The sequence below is a fragment of the Macaca nemestrina genome, chromosome X, assembly GCF_043159975.1.
Source record: "Macaca nemestrina isolate mMacNem1 chromosome X, mMacNem.hap1, whole genome shotgun sequence".
Taxonomy (NCBI): Eukaryota; Metazoa; Chordata; class Mammalia; order Primates; family Cercopithecidae; genus Macaca; species Macaca nemestrina.
In genome coordinates, this window is record NC_092145.1 from 158,116,766 (window position 1) to 158,134,910 (window position 18,145).

Here is an 18,145-nt window from a genome sequence, read left to right on the forward strand (position 1 = left end):
GTGAGCCGAAATCGCGCCACTGCACCCTGCCTGGGCGACAGAGCAAGACTCCGTCTCAAAAAAAAGAAAAAAAGAAAAAAAAAAAAGAAAATATTTCAAAAAATAAAATATAGCAATCCAATAAAAAGTAATACAAATAAAAAATAATAGCCAGGCGCCATGGCTCAAGCCTGTAATCCCAGCACTTTGGGAGGCCGAGGCGGGCAGATCATGAGGTCAGGAGATAGAGACTATCCTGGCTAACACGGTGAAACCCCGTCTCTACTAAAAAAAAAAATACAAAAAATTAGCCGGGCGTGGTGGTGGGCGCCTGTAGTCCAGCTACTCTGGAGGCTGAGGCAGGAGAATGGCAGGAACCAGGGAGGCAGAGCTTGCAGTGAGCTGAGATCCGGCCACTGCACTCCAGCCTGGGCGACAGAGCGAGACTCCGTCTCAAAAAAAAAAAAAATAATAATAATAATAATAATAATATAGTATAACAACTATTTGCATAGCATTTACACCGTATCAGGAGTTATGAGTAACCTTAGAGATAATTTAAAGTATACCAGAGGCTGGACCCTGTGGCTCACCCCTGTAATCTCAGCACTTTGGGAGGCCAAGGTGGACAGATTACGTGAGGGCAGGAGTTCGAAACCAGCCTGGACAACGTGGTTAAAACCCGTCTCTACTAAAAATACAAAAATTCGCTGGGAATGGTGGTGCATACCTGTAATCCCAGCTACTTGGGAGGCTGAGTCAGGAGAATCTCTTGAACCCGGGAGGTGGAGGTTACAGTGAGCCAAGATCACGCCACTGCACTCCAGCCTGGGCAACAGAGTGAGATTCTGTCTCCAAATAAATAAATAAATAAATAAATAAAAATATACAGGAACATATACTTGCATTATATGCAAATACTGCACCATTTTATATCAGGAACTTCAGCAGCTGTGGATTTTGGTGTCTGCGGGGAAGAAGGGGTCTTAAAACTAATACCCCATGAATTCTGAAGGATGACTGCATTTTGCATATTAAACTTTCCCTGGTGATATGGGCAGGAAGGAGCCTCTTCCAGTTGACAGCTCATCTTTTGACATTTTTAGAGCCTGAAGTCAGAACATTATTATTATTATGGTTATTATTTTTAAAATGTAGGCATAGTCTAACCCATTTTTAAAGGTTATGCTTTTTTTTTTTTTTTTTTGAGACGGAGTCTCACTCTGTAGCCTCAGCTGGAGTGCAATGGCAGGATCTCGGCTCACTGCAACCTCCGCCTCTCAAGCTCAAGTGATTCTTATGCCTCAGCCTCCTGAGTAGCTGGGACTACAGGCATGGTTATGCTTTTTGTATTTTATCTAAGAAAAACTCCTAAACCTGAGGTTATAAGATATTTCCCTCTATTTCTCAAAATAAAAAAAATTTTTTTTCTTTTACATTCAGGTTTGTAATCCACCTGTAGTTCATTTTTAAGTATTACATGAGGCCGGGCACTGTGGTTCACACTTGTAATCCCAGCACTTTGGGAGACCGAGATGGGCAGATCACCTGAGGTCAGGAGTTCGAGACCAGCCTGGCCAACTTGGTGAAACCGCATCTCTACTAAAAATGCAAAAATTAGCCAGGCGTGGTGGCACATGCCTGTAGTCCCAGTTGAGGCACAAGAATTACTTGAACCCTGGAGGAGAAGTTTGCAGGGAGGTGAGATCACACCACTGCACTGTAGCCTGGGTGACAGAGCGAGACTCCGTCTCCAAAAAAAAAAAGTTTTGCATGAAGTTGAGATTTGATCACATATCATCCACAAGAACAGCCAATTGTCTCAGTCCTGCCTATGTGGAATTTGGTTTCTTCTCTCATTGTTTTATAACTGCGACCTGTCTCATATGCCAAGACACAATTTAGTCAGTCTGTTTCAAACCCTTCTGAACCTATGCATTGCTCAGTTTCTCTGTCTCTGAGCTACGGTTTTCATTTCTTTTTTTTTTTCTTTTGAGACAGGGTCTCACTCTGTCACCCAGGCTGCAGTGCAGTGGCGTGATCATGGCTCACTGCAGCCTCAACCTCTCTTGGGCACAGGTGATCCTCCCACCTCAGCCTCCGGAGTAACTGGGACCACAGGTGCATGCCACCATGTCCAGCTAATGTTTTTTTAATTTTTTTTTAAAGATGGGGTCTCACTATGTTGCCCAGGCTAGTCTCAAACTCCTGGGCTCAAGAAATCCGCCAGTCTCGGCCTCCCAAAGCGCTGGGATTACAGGTGTGAGCCACCACGCCCAGCTCCACATCTTATTTCTTAATAACATTTCCATCTACAGATCCTGGTATTTCTGGGGAAATGCTTTTTAATATCTCACACTTAGATCTTTAAATTTCCACTTTTGACTTAACCTGAGGTGCAGGCTGGGTCAAGATTCCATTATCATTCAAAGAATCATTCTTTTAGTGTGAAGAACCTCTATTTGGGCCTCAAAGTTGTTTGCACCTCGAGGGTTATTTTGTCTGATTTTGCTAGCCCAACTTGGCTTTCTTTCTATTGGTATTTGTTTTGCGCATTTTTTTTTCCTAGCTATTTTCACCTTCCCTTTGGCATTTTGTTGCAAACGCTTCTCTTGTAAATAGCATGAAACATTTTAAATTGCATAATCTAATCTCTGTCTTTTTACAGATTTATTAAATCATTGAACATCGAACAAAACTAAGGATACGCTATTCCTACTATTTTATTTTACTTTTCTTCTTTTTTAACTCCTTCCTTCCTAACTTCCATTTAGTATTCAGTTTTTTAATTTATTATTATTATTTTTTTATTTTTGAGACAAAGCCTGGCTCTGCCACCCAGGCTGAAGGGCAGTGGCGCAATCTCAGCTCACTGCAACCTCTACCTCCAGGACTCAAGTGATGCCCCCACCTCAGCTTCCTGAGTAGCTGGGACTACAGGCGCTCACCACGACACTTGGCTAATTTTGGTATTTAATTTTATTCTTCATTTTTTTGTATTTAATTTTATTCTTCATTCTTCATTTTCCTCCACTAGTTCAGGAGTTATATGTTCAATTTCTATTTTTAACAGGAACACTTAACCTTAAAATGTCAAAATCCAGCAACATCTAACTACTTTTACTCACTTCTTCCCTTTCTTATCCTCTCTGTGAAGGTAGCCTAATCTTTAGAAATTAAGTTTCACTTTGTTGTTAACACCAGTTATTATTTTGTTAAACAGCTAACAATCACTTAGTTTTACCGGCTTGTTTCCAATGTCTTTGGCTGGCATTGCTGTTCGCATCCTGCTGTGCTATTCAGGGTGTGAATTTCTTCTTAAGGCAGAGCATCATTTGGAAGATTTTTCAGCAAGAATTGCAGAGCTCCTTGTTGGAAATATTTACGCTATCATCACTCTCCAACAGCAATTTAGCTGCATTTTCAATTCTTGCTTGATAGTGAACATTTCCTGAACAACCTATAAATGCCTGTCCATTGACTTCCTGACATCTCTCATGTCAGGAAGGCCGTCTGCTAGAAGTCTGGGAGTTATTTCTTTTTCTTTTTTCTTTTTTTTTTTTTTGAGACGGAATCTTGCTCTGTCACCCAGGTTGGAGTGCAGTGGTGTGATCTCGGCTCACTGCAACCTCCGCCTCCCAGGTTCAAGTGATTCTCCTGCCTCAGCCTCCCAAGTAGCTGGGATTACAGGCATGTGCCATCATGCCCAGCTAATTTTTTTATATTTAGTAGAGACCGGGTTTCACCATGTTGGCCAGGTTGGTCTCGAACCCCTGACCTCAGGTGATCTGCCCACGTCAGCCTTTCAAAGCACTGGGATTACAAGTGTGAGCCACCACCCCTGGCCAAAGGTTACCTTTTTAATTGAAAATAAATAAATAAATAAATTGAAGCAAAATTTACATATAATTCGCCATTTAAAAATGAACAATTCAGGGGCATTTAGAACATTCAGAGTGTTTTGCAGCCATCACCTCTGTGTACTTCCAGAACACTTTTGTCCCCCCAAAAAGAAACCTGGATTTTATCAAGCAGTCACTGTCCCTTTCCCCTCCAGCCCCTGGCAGTCACGACACTGCTTCTGGTTCTAGGGATTCGCCTATTCTTGAAATTTCATTTTCATAAAAATATACACTATGTGATTATTTGTGTCTGGCTTCTTTCTCTTTGTAAAATGTTTTTGAGGCTCAACCACTTTGTATCAATTTTCAGTGCTTCATTCCTCTTCAAGGCTAAATAATATTCCATTGTGTGGATGGACCACATTTTGTTTATCCATTCCTTCCACTGATGAACATATGAGTTATTTCTGCCTTTTAGCTATAATGAATAGTGCTGCTGTGAACATTTGTGTACATATTTTTCTTAGAACCCTTGTTTTCAATTATTTTGAGTACATACCTTGGAGTGGAATTGCTGGTTCACAGAGTAATTCTATATTTAACTTTTTGAGAATCCACCAAAGAATTTGTTCACAGTGGCTGTACCATTTTAGACTCCCACCAGCAATGTACAAACGTTGCAGTTTTGTCACATCCTTGCCAACACTTGTTATTTTCCATTTTAGATTTTAGCCATCTCAGTGAGTATGAAGTGGTGCTTCACTGTGGTTGTGATCTGCATTTCCCTAATCACCACATTTTGCTTTCAATATCTACTATCTGGTATAGTTTTTGCATCTTCTTCATACACCCCAGAGTTCTGTAAAACATCCTCAACCATCCCTCCATGAGCATCAGTTCAAGGACATTGCCTCAGTTTTTCCCAGCCAAAGAGTCACTCACCTGAGTTTGGCTTCTTGGTGGGTTCTGTGAACAAAGAGAGAAAATAAATTCAATATGCATTGAAGATTCATCAGAAGCACAAAGAAAGGCCATGAACGCCCTGATGAAAGATGAAAAGGGAGTGACAAAGCAATACAAAGTAAATGATATGGACACAAATTCCATGTTGTATTCAGAAGAAAAGCAAGAAAACACCCTTAAAATCCATTCAAAAACAATCCACCCTTGAGGCTGTGAGGATGCCCACAGGATGGTCAAAGTAGCTGAGAACATCCAAGACAAGTAAGTGAGCTACCTGCCCGTAGAGCCACCATAGAGCTGGACGGTGGAGAGCGGGGCAGGGGGAGGCAAAAGAAAAGATAAAGACTTTCAGCTTCTAAAATGATGGCTTTTCTCACTTTCTTTCATTCACTCATTTATTCATTCAGCAAATATGTATTGCATGGATGTGGCTATCAGGTCAGGAGTGCTCAGGGTGCAGCCTGTGACCACCCTGCTCAGTGAACCTGGGTGTGCAGTGAGGGTGGGCAGACAGGGGCAGGAGGAGGTTTGAGGAAGATAAGTCAAAGGAGGTGGAGTCGGCCATGGCTGGGAAAATTGGAGCTTCAGGGCTGTGCAATGGCCAGACTTCTTCCGAACAGAGGAAACAGTGTATTTGAAAGCATGGTTCACATAACAGCCTCGCATTGCCTTGGTAGGAGGAAGCTGGAACACAGGGGTATACGTGTGGTGGGGGCATTCACTGGGGGTGCAGAGACTGCAAAAAGGAGAGTCTGAAGCTCCAAAGGGGACATACGATTTCGCATGTCCTGTATTTTAATTGAAGGTTTCCCATCACCTTTTCTCCTTCCTGCCACCTCCCTCTCCCTTCCTGCCCTCACTTCTTCCTTCTTCCTCTCCTTCCTTCCTTCTCTCCTTTCTTCCTTCCCTCTCTCCTTTTCCCCCTTCTTCTTTTCTTCTTCCCCACCCTCCTTTCTTCCTTCCTCCCCTCCCCCTCTCCTTCCTTCCCTCCATCCTTCCTTCTTTCTTTTCCTTCTTCTTCCTTTCTTCCCCCATCTGTCTTTCTTTCCTTCCCCCGCTCCTTTCTTCCTTTCTTCCCTTCCTCCTTCCTTCCTTCCCTCATTCTTTTCCTATCTCATCTCCTTTCTTCTTCCTTCCTTCCCTCCATCGTTCCCTCTCTCCTCCCTTTTCTTTTTTTTTTTTTTTTTTTTTTTTTTTTTTTGAGACGGAGTCTCACGCTGTTGCCCAGGCTGGAGTGCAGTGGCGCGATCTCGGCTCACTGCAAGCTCCGCCTCCTGGGTTCACGCCATTCTCCTGCCTCAGCCTCCTGAGTAGCTAGGACTACAGGCGCCCGCCACCGCGCCCAGCTAATTTTTTGTATTTTTAGTAGAGACGGGGTTTCACTGTGGTCTCGATCTCCTGACCTTGTGATCCGCCCGCCTCGGCCTCCCAAAGTGCTGGGATTACAGGCTTGAGCCACCGCGCCCGGCCCTCTCCTCCCTTTTCTTCCCTCCTTCTTTCCATCCTTTTTTTCCTCCCTCCCTCCCTCTTTTCCTCCCTCCTTTCACTGTTTCCTTCTCTTTTCTTGCTTCTCTTCCTTTTCCCTTCCTTTCTCCTCCCACCCTCCCTCCCTCTCTCCCATCCTTCCTTTCTCCATCTTCTTTTTAAAATGTAAAATTATAAAGATTTTTTAAAATAGTGATACACTCACAGAGTTTCTTAAAGCCCAAGCAGTATAGACAGTGAAAAGCAAATACCCCACAGTCGCCATACAGGTGACTGTGGTTCCTGTGCACTGGGGCTTCCTTCCCATATGGAAGGGCTGTGGATGAGCAGGCACATGCCTGCCCATTCATGGGGGGCTCTTGGCAGCAAAATGATGCATTCAAAGATGTGTTTGCAGGCACTGGCAGTCTTCTAGGTGAGCAATGAAAAGGTAGTAACAGGTGAGTGGTAAGGAAGTTTATTTCTGTGATTTTTAAAAAATCAACATGAAACTCACATATCATAAAATTTGACATTTTAAGGTGTACAATTCAATGGTGTTTCATATTTTCACAATACTGTACAATCACCACCTCTATCTGTTCCAGAACAGTTTCATCCCCCCAAAAGGAGACCCCATAACCACGAGCAGTCCCTCCCTTTTCTCCCCTCTTCCAGCCCAACCATCGCTAAGCCACTTTCTGTCTCTCTGAATTTGCCTGTTCTGGATATTTCATATTAATGGGATCCTACACCCTGTGGCCTTTTGTGCCTGGCTTCTTTCACGGAGCACATTTTCAAGGCTCGTGAAGCATGTATCAGAACCCCTCTTCCTTTTTACAGCCAAATAATATTCTGTTGCATGGAGGGACCACATTGCGTTCATTCATTCATCTCCTGATGGACAGTTGTGTTGTTTCCACCTTTGGCTTATTGTGAAGATTGCTGCTGTAAACATAGGTACACAAATATCTGTTTGAGTCCCTGCTCCCAATTCTCTTGGGTACCTGTCTAGGAGTGGAACTCCTGGGTCACATGTCAGTGATCTTCCAGATCAGTAATATGTCTTGTTCTGTATCTGAGCCTACCAGCCAGCCCGTCCTTCACTATTGCACAGGGTTCTCTTGCAGCTATGCCTCATTCTTTGTCCAAACCAAATGCTGGTGCTACACACTCGGTCTGAATTTTGGAGAAAATCCCCCAATGCTTCCAAAGTGGTTGCAACCACACACCTGCCTCCAACTCCCACCCCTCAGTCTGCCTTGACAGGGTAAGATTCAATCTTCATCTTTTCTAACTTGATGGGAGAAATGGCAACTTCATGTTGGGGTGGGTCATTACATTTTCCTGTTGCACTGACAACAATTTTGTATCTGCTTTGTAGGATCATTATTAGCAAAAACATCACTGTGCGCAGAAAACTGGGAAAGAGATGAGTTCCTACTGTCTTGTTGTCGGCTTTTTAGGATCAGATCTGGTTATCATTCTCTCTTCCTCCAGCAAACACCATTATGTAACTGCCCTGGTCGACCAGTTGTTCCCAATGCTAAAGCCCAATAGAGTCTTCCTCTGTGTACATAAAAGATTATTTTTCTTTCACAATAAATGTTTGAATCTCAATTAGACTGTCTGCCTCGAGCAGGACTTTCTGCAGGGCCCAGGATGCATATTTTCAGCATTCTGGTCAGTCAGAAACATTCCAGCTGACCTTGAACTGATAAAACACCGAATGGGAAGATTCCAGGTCCTCAGTACCCTGGAGAAGAAAAACTCACAGCCCCATGATTGAAGGTAACCAGACAAGCTGATGGGAGAACAGAATGAAGTGTGCTCTGGGAGGAGAGATTGGAGGCCATGGATTGGGACCAGGGTGTAGGACAATGAGGGACATGAAATGAAGTGTAAGAAAAGCAGAAACTGGGCCGGTTATGCTGGTGCACGTCTGTAATCCCAGCATTTTGAGAGGATTGCTTGAGCCCAGGGGTTCAAGACCAACCTCGGCAACGTAGTGAGAATCCGTCTCTACAAAAAAAAAGAAAAGAAAAGAAAAGAAAAAGCTTGGCATGGGGGCACACACCTGTTGTTCCAGCTACTTGGGAGGCTGAGGTGGGAGGATCACTTGAGCCGGGAAGTTGAGGCTATGTGGTAAGCTATGATTGCAACACTGCACTCCAGCCTGGGCAACAGAACGAGACTCCCATCTCAGTAAAATAAAGTAAGATAAAATAAAATAAAATAATAAAATACTAGCATATTCCTAAACCACAGGTTTAGAAGCACAGACCTACCAAGAAATGAGTCTGAGACATTTAGAGAGTGTGTAAATGTTTGTCTCGAGGCGTTTGTAATCTCCCACGAAGAACAGAGCTCTCAACACCAAGAAATTCCCAACACTGGCCCAATCCAACCCCAAAGTAACTATACAGCTGATGCTGTTAGATCCAAGCTGAAAAGAGAAGGCTCCCCTTGAAATATCGGCACTTACCGGGGTCATCAAGGGCGTCCGCCAAGTCAAAGTCTCTTTGACCTATTGGGAGCAAACAGGGCATAAGTCACCCCATGATAGAAAAGCCAGAATCCCCCTTGTTCCTCACCTCATGCTGCTCCCCTCCTCCTGCAAGCCTAGGGTCACCCAGAGCACTAAAACTAACCTGACTATGAGCTACGTGGGAGATGCAACCACCACCTCCACCTAGTCCCAGAACATACTCATTACCCAAAAGAAGACCTGTGTCCCCATTCAGCAGTCACTTCCCCTTCCGCCTCCCCAGCCCCTGACAACCACTAATCCACTTTCTGTCTCCATGAATTGTCTGTTCTGTGAATTTCGTATAAATAGAATCCTACAATATGTGGTATTTTGTGCCTTGCTTCTTTCACTGAGCATGATGCTCTTGAGTTGCATTCACGTTGCAACTTGTGTCAGAGCTTCATTCCTGCTCAAGGCCAGGAAACTTTGAAGGAAGCCTCTCTCCAAGCACATAGACTTCTCTCCTGGACTCTGGACTGTACCACTCACAGCTTAGAACTGGCATTTCCTGCCCCCCGCCCCCCACCCCACACAGAGTCTACGTTGAGAGGGGCTGCCCTAGAAGAAGGTGAAGCATAACAATGTGAGGATCCTGGATCCCTGAGAGACTATATGGAGCATAGGACACCTTTGCCACCTCACCTGGCTGCAACACAAAAAAGACACAAACTTTTCATTCTTTGGGGGATGTCTGTTACAGCAGCTAGCCTATGCTGACAAATACAGGGTCAGGAAGCAACCTCTGTGGACAAGCTGAGGTTTCTACCTGATCCAAAAGCAGTTAACCTAATGAATGTGTCTGCAGCAGAGAGAAGAGAACATTCACATCTTTGTGACTCATCATTAAAAACACACTGCAGAATTTGTGAGAATGAAGAGTCCCTCTTGCTGACACATATGCACACCTTGCTCTTATTCCTCCCTTGCCCCCTGCCAGTACTAACCTTGTAGAGAAAACACCACCAGAGAATTTATCAGGAAGTAGAGGATGCAGCCAGGAGCACATTGAATCAGCAGTTACTATGCATTGTGTTCTGTTGCAATAATACCAGGCACCCAAGCATCTCATCCGCCCACCCGAGGATGTTGGTATGACCAGCATGCATATTTCCCAAAGGAAGAACCTGAGGTTCCGGGACGTTCAGGGCAAGGCAGGAGCAGAGTCAGAACCTGCAGAATTGTCCAGGGGGGACAACCTCTCACTCAAACACTAAGCCATGGAGGAGACTAAGCCTGGGGCAACCAGGTGAGCCCTCGGTGCTGGCTCTCCCCAACTCTGATGTCTGTCTCCCTCCCAAAAATCTGTCTGCCTGGGTGATGCTTGCTCTGTGGGAAGGTTCAAGGGCTCCAACATAGATTCGTACAGCCTGTGGCATGGCTCCAGCCGGATGCCACCCAGGCAGGTTTGCGGCTCCTCGTGGAGGTAATCAGGGCCTCTCCAGAGCAGAAGGTGCATCCCCAGACAGGAGCCCCTAAGTCAGGACAGAGTCACAAACCTTGGAGGGAAGGGGGACTCTGAGCCCAGGGCGCACACAGCAGCTGCCCCTGGGCCCAGACTGGAGGCTGGGAGCTGGTGGTGCCATCGCAGGTCAAATCCCACACAGCCATTTCTCTCAAACTCTGGGTGCCCCACGTCCCTCTCAGATGATGTTCTCTGCTGCCAGTGATCACTGCAGGCTCGCCTTGAAGAACAACCCAGCCCTTCTTTGCTCCCTCCAGCATTCTCCCTATTTGTTGTTGTTTTCTTTTTGTTTGTTTTGTTTTTAGATGGAGTCTCGCTCTGTCGCCTAGGCTGGAGTGCAGTGGCACAATCTCAGCCCACTGCAACCCCCACCTCCTGGGTTCAAACGATTCTCTTGCCTCAGCCCCCTAAGTAAGTGGGATTACAGGTGCATGCCATCACGCCCAGCTAACTTTTGTATTTTTAGTAGAGACAGGGTTTCACCATGTTGGGCCAGACTGGTCTCGAACTCCTGACCTCAAGTGATCCGCCTGCCTTGGCCTCCCAAAATGCTGGGATTACAGGCGTGAGCCACTGCACCTGGCCTCCTCCAGCTCTCTTGGTCATCATGGTCCAAGCTGCTCAGACTGGGCTCAGGGACAGGAGCCGCCTCAGCCTCTTGGATCCGGGCGACGTCTCCCCTCCAAGGCTGCCAGCAGTTCCAGTCAAGACACCTGTCCAGGACCCCAGAGTTAAGCGTCTTGGCTATGCACACACCCTGAGAATTTACATTCCAATCCGTGTTCACCGTTGACCAATATCTTTCACTGCGTTGTATCTCGGCCCATCCCAGCAATTCCAGGCATCCCCTCAGCAACTACTTAACAATCTCCTCCCAATCCGTGTACCCGGCCACTCCCTGCTGTTGCCCTAAATAACCAAAGGCCTCAGTGTTATCTCTCCCCTCCCAGTCCCTCCGCTCTGAAATGCTGTTGCATAAAACAGGCAGGCGGCATGGGAGGGCTGCAGACAGCTCGTCTCATCCTGCAGCAGGAGGCCAGGTTGCAGCGGAGGTTCCTTCAGCTTTGAGATGCTCTGGATGACCCTGGGGGATGACAGGAATTGAGGGTGGGGAGTGTCGCAGAGGAAGTGGAGCCTGGGGGTTTTGGGCTTTGCTTGGTTTCAGGGGTTGCACTGCAGCCAGAAGTTGCTGCATTCGTGACTCATACACACGAGGCTGTTGTCGGTCACACCCAGACCTCGTTACATAAACAAGGCGGACTCTGGCCAGCATCAGGCGGCCTGGGCACTGAGACAGTCTCCAGTCCTGCACGCCAGGCAGGAAATCTATCTCCCAGGCAGGGCCCCCTGTCCTCTCTCCTCTCCGGGGAAGTTACAGCAAAGTCACGGCTGGGGTCCTCATGGGCCTGGAGTAAGAACCCTGGGCTGGGAGATGTCCCAGGTAGACGATGCTAACTCTGGGCTCTCTGTCTCCAAGGTCGGGGTTGCACATGACGCTATTGCTTTCACGGGGTTTATTTTCCACCGGGAACATAAGACGGGGCAGGAACAGGAGATCTGTTTCCGATTTGCTTTGCTTATACTTAGTGAACTCAGCAGCTTTTAATCAAATCCTTGTGTTCTGGGATCCCTAAACCCCCAAGAAGAAAGCAGCCTCATTTTGTGCTGGGACTGTGACAATGGTCCTCGGTTGCTGGCATCCTGGAGATGTCGATTAAGTGGCTCCTGTTGGTGGATGGGAGGGCCGAGCGTTACACATGAGCCCCCGGTAAAGCTGTGCTCAGGACCCCAGCCATGTGACACAGCGCTTTGAAGCATTCTTCTGTAGCCCACAGTCACCAAACCCCTCTTGGGCCCAAATTCCACCTCTGCCAGAGTCAAAGATGCTTCTTATTGGAGTTCCCCTGCCCCCCACCCAAATTCCTTACGTTGATTCAGACCTACACGTGGTTCAGGCTTAGGAAACAATACCGCCAAGGGCAGGCCTCAGCAGCAGCCTCAGAAGCAGCCGTTTCTCTCGGAACTTCTCCAGCCCCTGGGTCTCTGAGTCCCATTCTCCCCTGAGGCACCGAAGGAACTAGAATCCCTCTTCCCAAGACGGGTCCCAGAAACAAGAACACCTCTCCCTCAAAGCCAGCCATAAAACCTAAAAACAGGACTCTAACTGTCCCTCTATCCTATCTGTATAAAGAGTGGCACAGGCCGGGCGCGGTGGCTCACGCCTGTAATCCCAGCACTTGGGAGACCGAGGCGGGCGGATCACAAGGTCAGGAGATCCAGACCATCCTGGCTAACACCGTGAAACCCTGTCTCTACTAAAAATACAAAAAATTTAGCCGGGTGAGGTGGCGGGCGCCTGTAGTCCCAGCTACTCGGGAGGCTGAGGCAGGAGAATGGCGTGAACCCGGGAGGCGGAGCTTGCAGTGAGCCGATTTCACGCCACTGCACTCCAGCCTGGCAACAGAGTGAGACTCCGCCTCAAAAAAAAAAGAGAGAGAGAGAGAGAGAGGCCCAGAAGAATCTAGATACACAGGCCTGGCTGGGTTTCCCCGCTCAGACCTTCAGCATTGGATCAGGCCCTTTTTGTCCAACCCTATTTCTACACAGCTATCCAGACTTGGTTGAACCAAAGCATAAAAATAGACAATCTCCCCTTGTAACTTGGGGTCTTCATTCTGAATGCTCCCCTGTATACACGTTAAATACATTTGTATGTCTTTTCTCCAATTAATCCATCTGCTTTGTGTCCATGATTTTCAGTAACACATCAGGGGCCACGACCCCAGAAAGTCAATATAACAAACAGCAATTTTGCCAAGCAAAGAACGTACCGTTGCTCAAATAATAATAATGCAATGTCAAGGCCAATGCCCACTGAACATTAGCTGCCACCAGCACAGCTGCCACGCAGCACAGGAGAGCAATCGACCCACAGCAAAACCTCTGCTTCCCACTGAATTATTTACCTCAATCTAAAGAAGAAAATCAGCTCCCGGCAGGCTCTCAGCGGAAAATAAAAAGAACACACAGAGACTGTCTAAATCCCTGACCCCAATTACCGCTGTTGCCAGCAGAATCTGTACACCACGGAATTGAATTCGAGTCATCACAGGACGTGCAACCACATTAGTAAATTCAGACAGGCTCTTCTGTTTCACTATTCAATCCAATATCCTTTGATCTGCGTGCCCTGGAGAAACAAAGCTCTTTAAAGCAATTGTTCTCTTCTTTCCTCCCTTCCTTCCTTCCTTCCTTCCTCCCTCCCTCCCTCCCTTCCTTCCTTCCTTCCCTCCCTCCCTCCTTCCCTCCCTCTCTCTTTCTCTCTTTCTCCTTCTTTCTTTTTCTTCTTTTATATAGAACCTCACTATGTTGCCCAGGCTGGAGTACAATGGCGCAGTCTCAGCTCACTGCAACCTCCACCTCACAGGTTCAAGCGATTCTCCTGCCTCAGCCTCCAGAGTAACTGGGATTACAGGCGCCTCCCACTATGCTCAGCTATTTTTTTTTTTTATTTTTAATAGAGATGGGGTTTCACCATGTTGACCAGGCTGGTCTCGAACTCCTGACCTCGTGATTCGCCCACCTTGGCCTCCCAAAGTGCTGGGATTACAGGCATAAGCCACCACGCCTGTCCTTTTTTTTTTTTTTTTGATATCGAATCTCACTATGTTGCCCAGGCTGCAGTGCAATGGCGCAATCTTGGGTCACTACAACCCTTACCTCCCTGGTTTGAGCGATTCTCCTGCCTCAGTCTCGCGAGTAGCTGGGATTACAGGTGCGTGCCACTACGCCCAGGTAATTTTTGTATTTTTAGTAGAGACGGGGTTTCACCATATTGGCCAGGATGGTCTTGAACTCCTGGCCTCAAGTGGTCCACCTGCCTCGGCCTCCCAAAGTGCTGTAATTACAGGCATGAGCCACTGCCCCCCGCCTGTTTTTTCTTTCTTTACATAGGATTGTACTGGTTTTCTCTGAAGTGTGGGTTCATTTAAACCAATCTTTCTGGGGTCAGCTGCTGCGGTCGAAGCCACTTAGTGGGTCTTAAACCCATAGAAAGAACCCTTCTCAGCTTGAGGAAGCCCACAGAGGGGAAAGTTCTGAGGTTCTACAAACCTGGCACAGGGACCCCGAGAAGAACAAATCTTAACTTCCTTCAGGCAAATCCTAAGGTTTCTCTTTGACTCCAGCTCAGCAATTAAAAACTATATATGTGAATATATAGAAAGCATATGATAATGGCTCTTGTGACTGAACTTGTTACTGGAAAGGGTCTGAAATCAGACCCCAGCAGAGGGTTCTTGGGTCTTGCACAAGAAAGAATGTGTGGTGAGTCCATAAAGTGAAAGCAAGTTTATTAGGAAAGTAGGGGAATAAAGAATGGCTACTCCATAGAGCAGCCCCAGGGCCGCTGGCGGCCCATTTATATGGTTATTTCTTGATGATATGCTAAACAAAGAGTAGAGTATTCATGGCTCCTCTTTTTAGACCGTAGAAGGTAACTTCCTGACACTGCCATGGCATTTGTAAACTGTCATGGCGCCGGTGGGAAGGCAGTAGTGAGGACCACCAGAGGTCACTCTCGTCGCCATCTTGGATTTGGTAAAACGTGGCCAACTTCTCTACAGCAAGCTGTTTCATCAGCAAGGTCTTTATGACCTGAATCTTGTGCCAACTTCTCATCTCATCCTGTACCTTTAGAATGCCTTGACCATCAGGGAATGTAGCCCAGCAGCTCTCGGCCTCATTTTACCCAGCCCCTACTCAAGCTGGGGTTGCCCTGGTTCGAACACCTCCAACAAACTCAACTCAGGTCCACCAGCCCAGTGCAGTAAAGCCGAACACTGCCATCGGGATTGCAGTGTAAGGAAGTGAGGCATTTATTCCAAGCTATTTAGAGGGCATCAGGCAACTTCCTTGATGCCTTAAGACTCAACCCCCTGGGTGGCCAGTAGGTGAGGGTTTTCAACGGCAAGGAGGCAGAGGTTACAGGCAAAGCCATAATACATGCAGGCTATACATTGCTTTGACCTAAAAAGGTGGGGTACCTGGAAGCAGGGGCCTAATGAGGATTCAAAGCTTCTCTGATTTGTCATCGGTTAAGGAGGTAAAGCTTTGTGTGAACATTTGGGGTCAGCAAAAATGAATGCTAGTTTTGGCCCATGGGTGTGACTTCCTCCAGCACCTCCCTGCACCCCCCTCCACACCCCTCCCGCCACCACACGCTCCAGGGAAGGAATTTAGAACAAACATTGGCAATAAGAATTCAGGCCTCAGTTTCTCTTACTCGACTATGAGCCAGCAGATGGCATTTTTTATTTGGCGGGGGTCTGGGTTCCTGAAGATCAACTCAGGGCCATATAGTAAGATGTTACCTTGGCTGGGCATGGTGGCTCACACTGGGAATCCCAGCACTTTGGGAGGCCAGGGCGGGCAGATTACCTGAGGTCAGGAGTTCGAGACCAGACTGGCCAATATGCTGAAACCCTGTCTCTACTAAAAATACAAAAATTAGGGCGTAGTGGCGCGTACCTGTAGTCCCAGCTATTTGGGAGGCTGATGCATGAGAATCGCTTGAACCCAGGAGGTGCCAGAGGTTGCAGTGAGCCGACTGAACCACTGCACTGCAATCTGGGTGACAGAGCAAGACTCCTCTCAAAAAAGGATGTTATCTTTAGTCTTTACAGGAAACTAAACATCTTGAGGTCCTTTCTTCCTTGGCTATTGTTCTACACTACAATCACCTTCTTGCTTATTAAGCTGCTCCATGTACTTCTCAAGGCCAGTGAGGTGCCTGGAATTTCCCTTGACATTTCCCTTGAAGGAACTCAAGGTTTTCCTTTATTTCCATGCTAGGGAGAGTGCCTGGCAGGCCCCGAAGAGGTGTGTCTTTGCTCCATCTCACTGTCTCCCAGGACGGCATGATTCACAGAATAGAAAACATTAAATAATATGATTAGGTTAGGACTGTAGGTTACAACAGAAAGTGACAAGGAAGGCTGCTGCCCCAATGGGGAATCTTATTCCCAGTGGGCCTTGTTTGCCAAGGGATGAGTTCCACTTTATCCCCATGGATAAGATGAAATCCATTCTGTTTTCTAATTGGTTATGAAGTTTTTGTTTGCAGCAGGGCAGGAAATCAAACACAGCTGGAGTCTCCTCCTGCACACCTCAACGTGAATATCCAGGGACTCCCTAACACTCCAGCTCACCGCGGCTGTAGACGTCGGAGCTGAGCAGGCCACCCTGGTGCATGATCTGCTCCTCAGAACCCATGAATCCTCCACGGTCTCAGCATCCGAGCAGCCCAGCCTCTCCCCAGAAGCTCAACCAATTGGCCCCGCTCTTGACTTCCCAGTGACCGTATTATGCAGTTGCAGATTGAAGCTCTATTGGAGCAACCATTGGCAATGAGAATTCAGGCCTCAGTGTATGTCTGTAGCACAACAGACAGTGTCTCCAGAGGTTGAAGTATTTTGTTTCAAAGAGGAAGGAATCATCATTCATCACAAAAGGCAAGACATCTTTGGAGCAAGGAAAACTTGAGGAAAATACCACAGACCATGCAATGGGGCACTGGTCAACGGTGTGTGGTAAACCAGTCTTCCCAGAGTGGCGTGCACGCGGATCCCTCAGGACATGGGTGACACACAGGCTATGCTTCAGCAGGTCTGGCTGGGCCCAAGGCGCAGTGTTTCTCATCAGCTCCCGGGGGATGTCAAGGCTACAGATCCATGGATCTCACTTTGCAGGACAGAGACTTGGTAATGGCTTCCCAGAGTTGCTACAATAAAATCCCAAAGACTGGGCAGCTTAAATAACAACCTCGATTCCCCCACAGTCCTGGAAGCTGGAAGTCTGAGATCAAGGTGTGGGCAGGGCCGGTTCCTCCTGAGGCCTCTCTCCTGGGCTTGTAGATGCCATCTTCTCCATGAGTCCCCATGTGGTCGTCCCTCTGTGTATGTCCGTGTCCTCATCTCCTTTTCTTAAGAGGTATCCTAGTCCATTTCAGGCTGCTGTCACAGCATACCATAGACTGGGTGGCTTATAAGCAACAGACATTGATTCTCCCACAGTCCTGGAGGCTGGAGGCCAGAGGTCTGAGATCAAGGTGTGGGTGGGGCTGGTTCCTCCTGAGGCCTCTCTCCTTGGGCTGTAGATGCCGTCTTCTCCCTGTGTCCTCACAGGGTTGTCCGTCTGTGTGTGTCTGTGTCCTCATCTCCTCTTCTTATGAGGTGTCTTAGTCCATCTCAGGCTGCTATCACAGAATACCATAGACTGGGTGGCTGATACACAAAAGACATTGATTCTCCCACAGTCCTGGAGGCTGGACGTCTGAGATCAGGGTATGGGCAGGGCTGGTTCCTCCTGAGGCCTCTCTCCTGGGCTTGTAGATGCCATCTTCTCCCTGTGTCCCCATGTGATCCTCCCTCTGTGTGTGTCTGTGTCCTCATCTGCTCTTCTTATGAGATGTCTTAGTCCATTGCAGGCTGCTATCATGGACTACCATAGACTGGGTGGATTGTAAACCACAGACATTGATTCTCCCAGAGTCCTGGAGGCTGGACGTCTGAGACCCAGGCATGGGCAGAGGGTCATCCCTCTGTGCATGTCTGTGTCCTCATCTCTTCTTTTTATAAGGTCTGCAGTCCTGTTGGATCAGGGCCCAACCTAGTGACCTCATTTTGCCTGAATCACTTCTTTTTTTTTTTTTTTTTTGAGACAGAGTCTAGCTCTGTCACCCAGGCTGGCGTGCAGTAGCATGATATCGGCTCACTGCAACCTCTGCCCCCCAGGTTCAAGCAATTCTCCTGCCTCATGCTTCCAAGTAACTGGGACTACAGGCACGCCCAGCTAATTTTGTGTGTGTGTGTGCTTTTTGTATTTTTAGTAGAGATGGGGTTTCAC

General features: G+C 47.3%; 1 protein-coding gene across 2 annotated transcripts in view; it reads right to left on the bottom strand.

Annotated features, from left to right (window-relative positions):
* LOC105478067 (Xg glycoprotein (Xg blood group)) overlaps window positions 1-18,145 on the bottom strand; it is a 67,062-nt gene that overhangs the window by 37,414 nt on the left and 11,503 nt on the right. For both annotated transcript variants that reach the window (XM_011735036.3, XM_011735035.3), the window contains exons 2-3: window positions 8,734-8,775; window positions 4,764-4,787 (exon numbers count right to left, since the gene is read on the bottom strand). In XM_011735036.3, coding sequence (XP_011733338.2) covers window positions 4,764-4,787; window positions 8,734-8,775 — 66 coding nt within the window. The remainder of the gene's footprint in view (window positions 1-4,763; window positions 4,788-8,733; window positions 8,776-18,145) is intronic.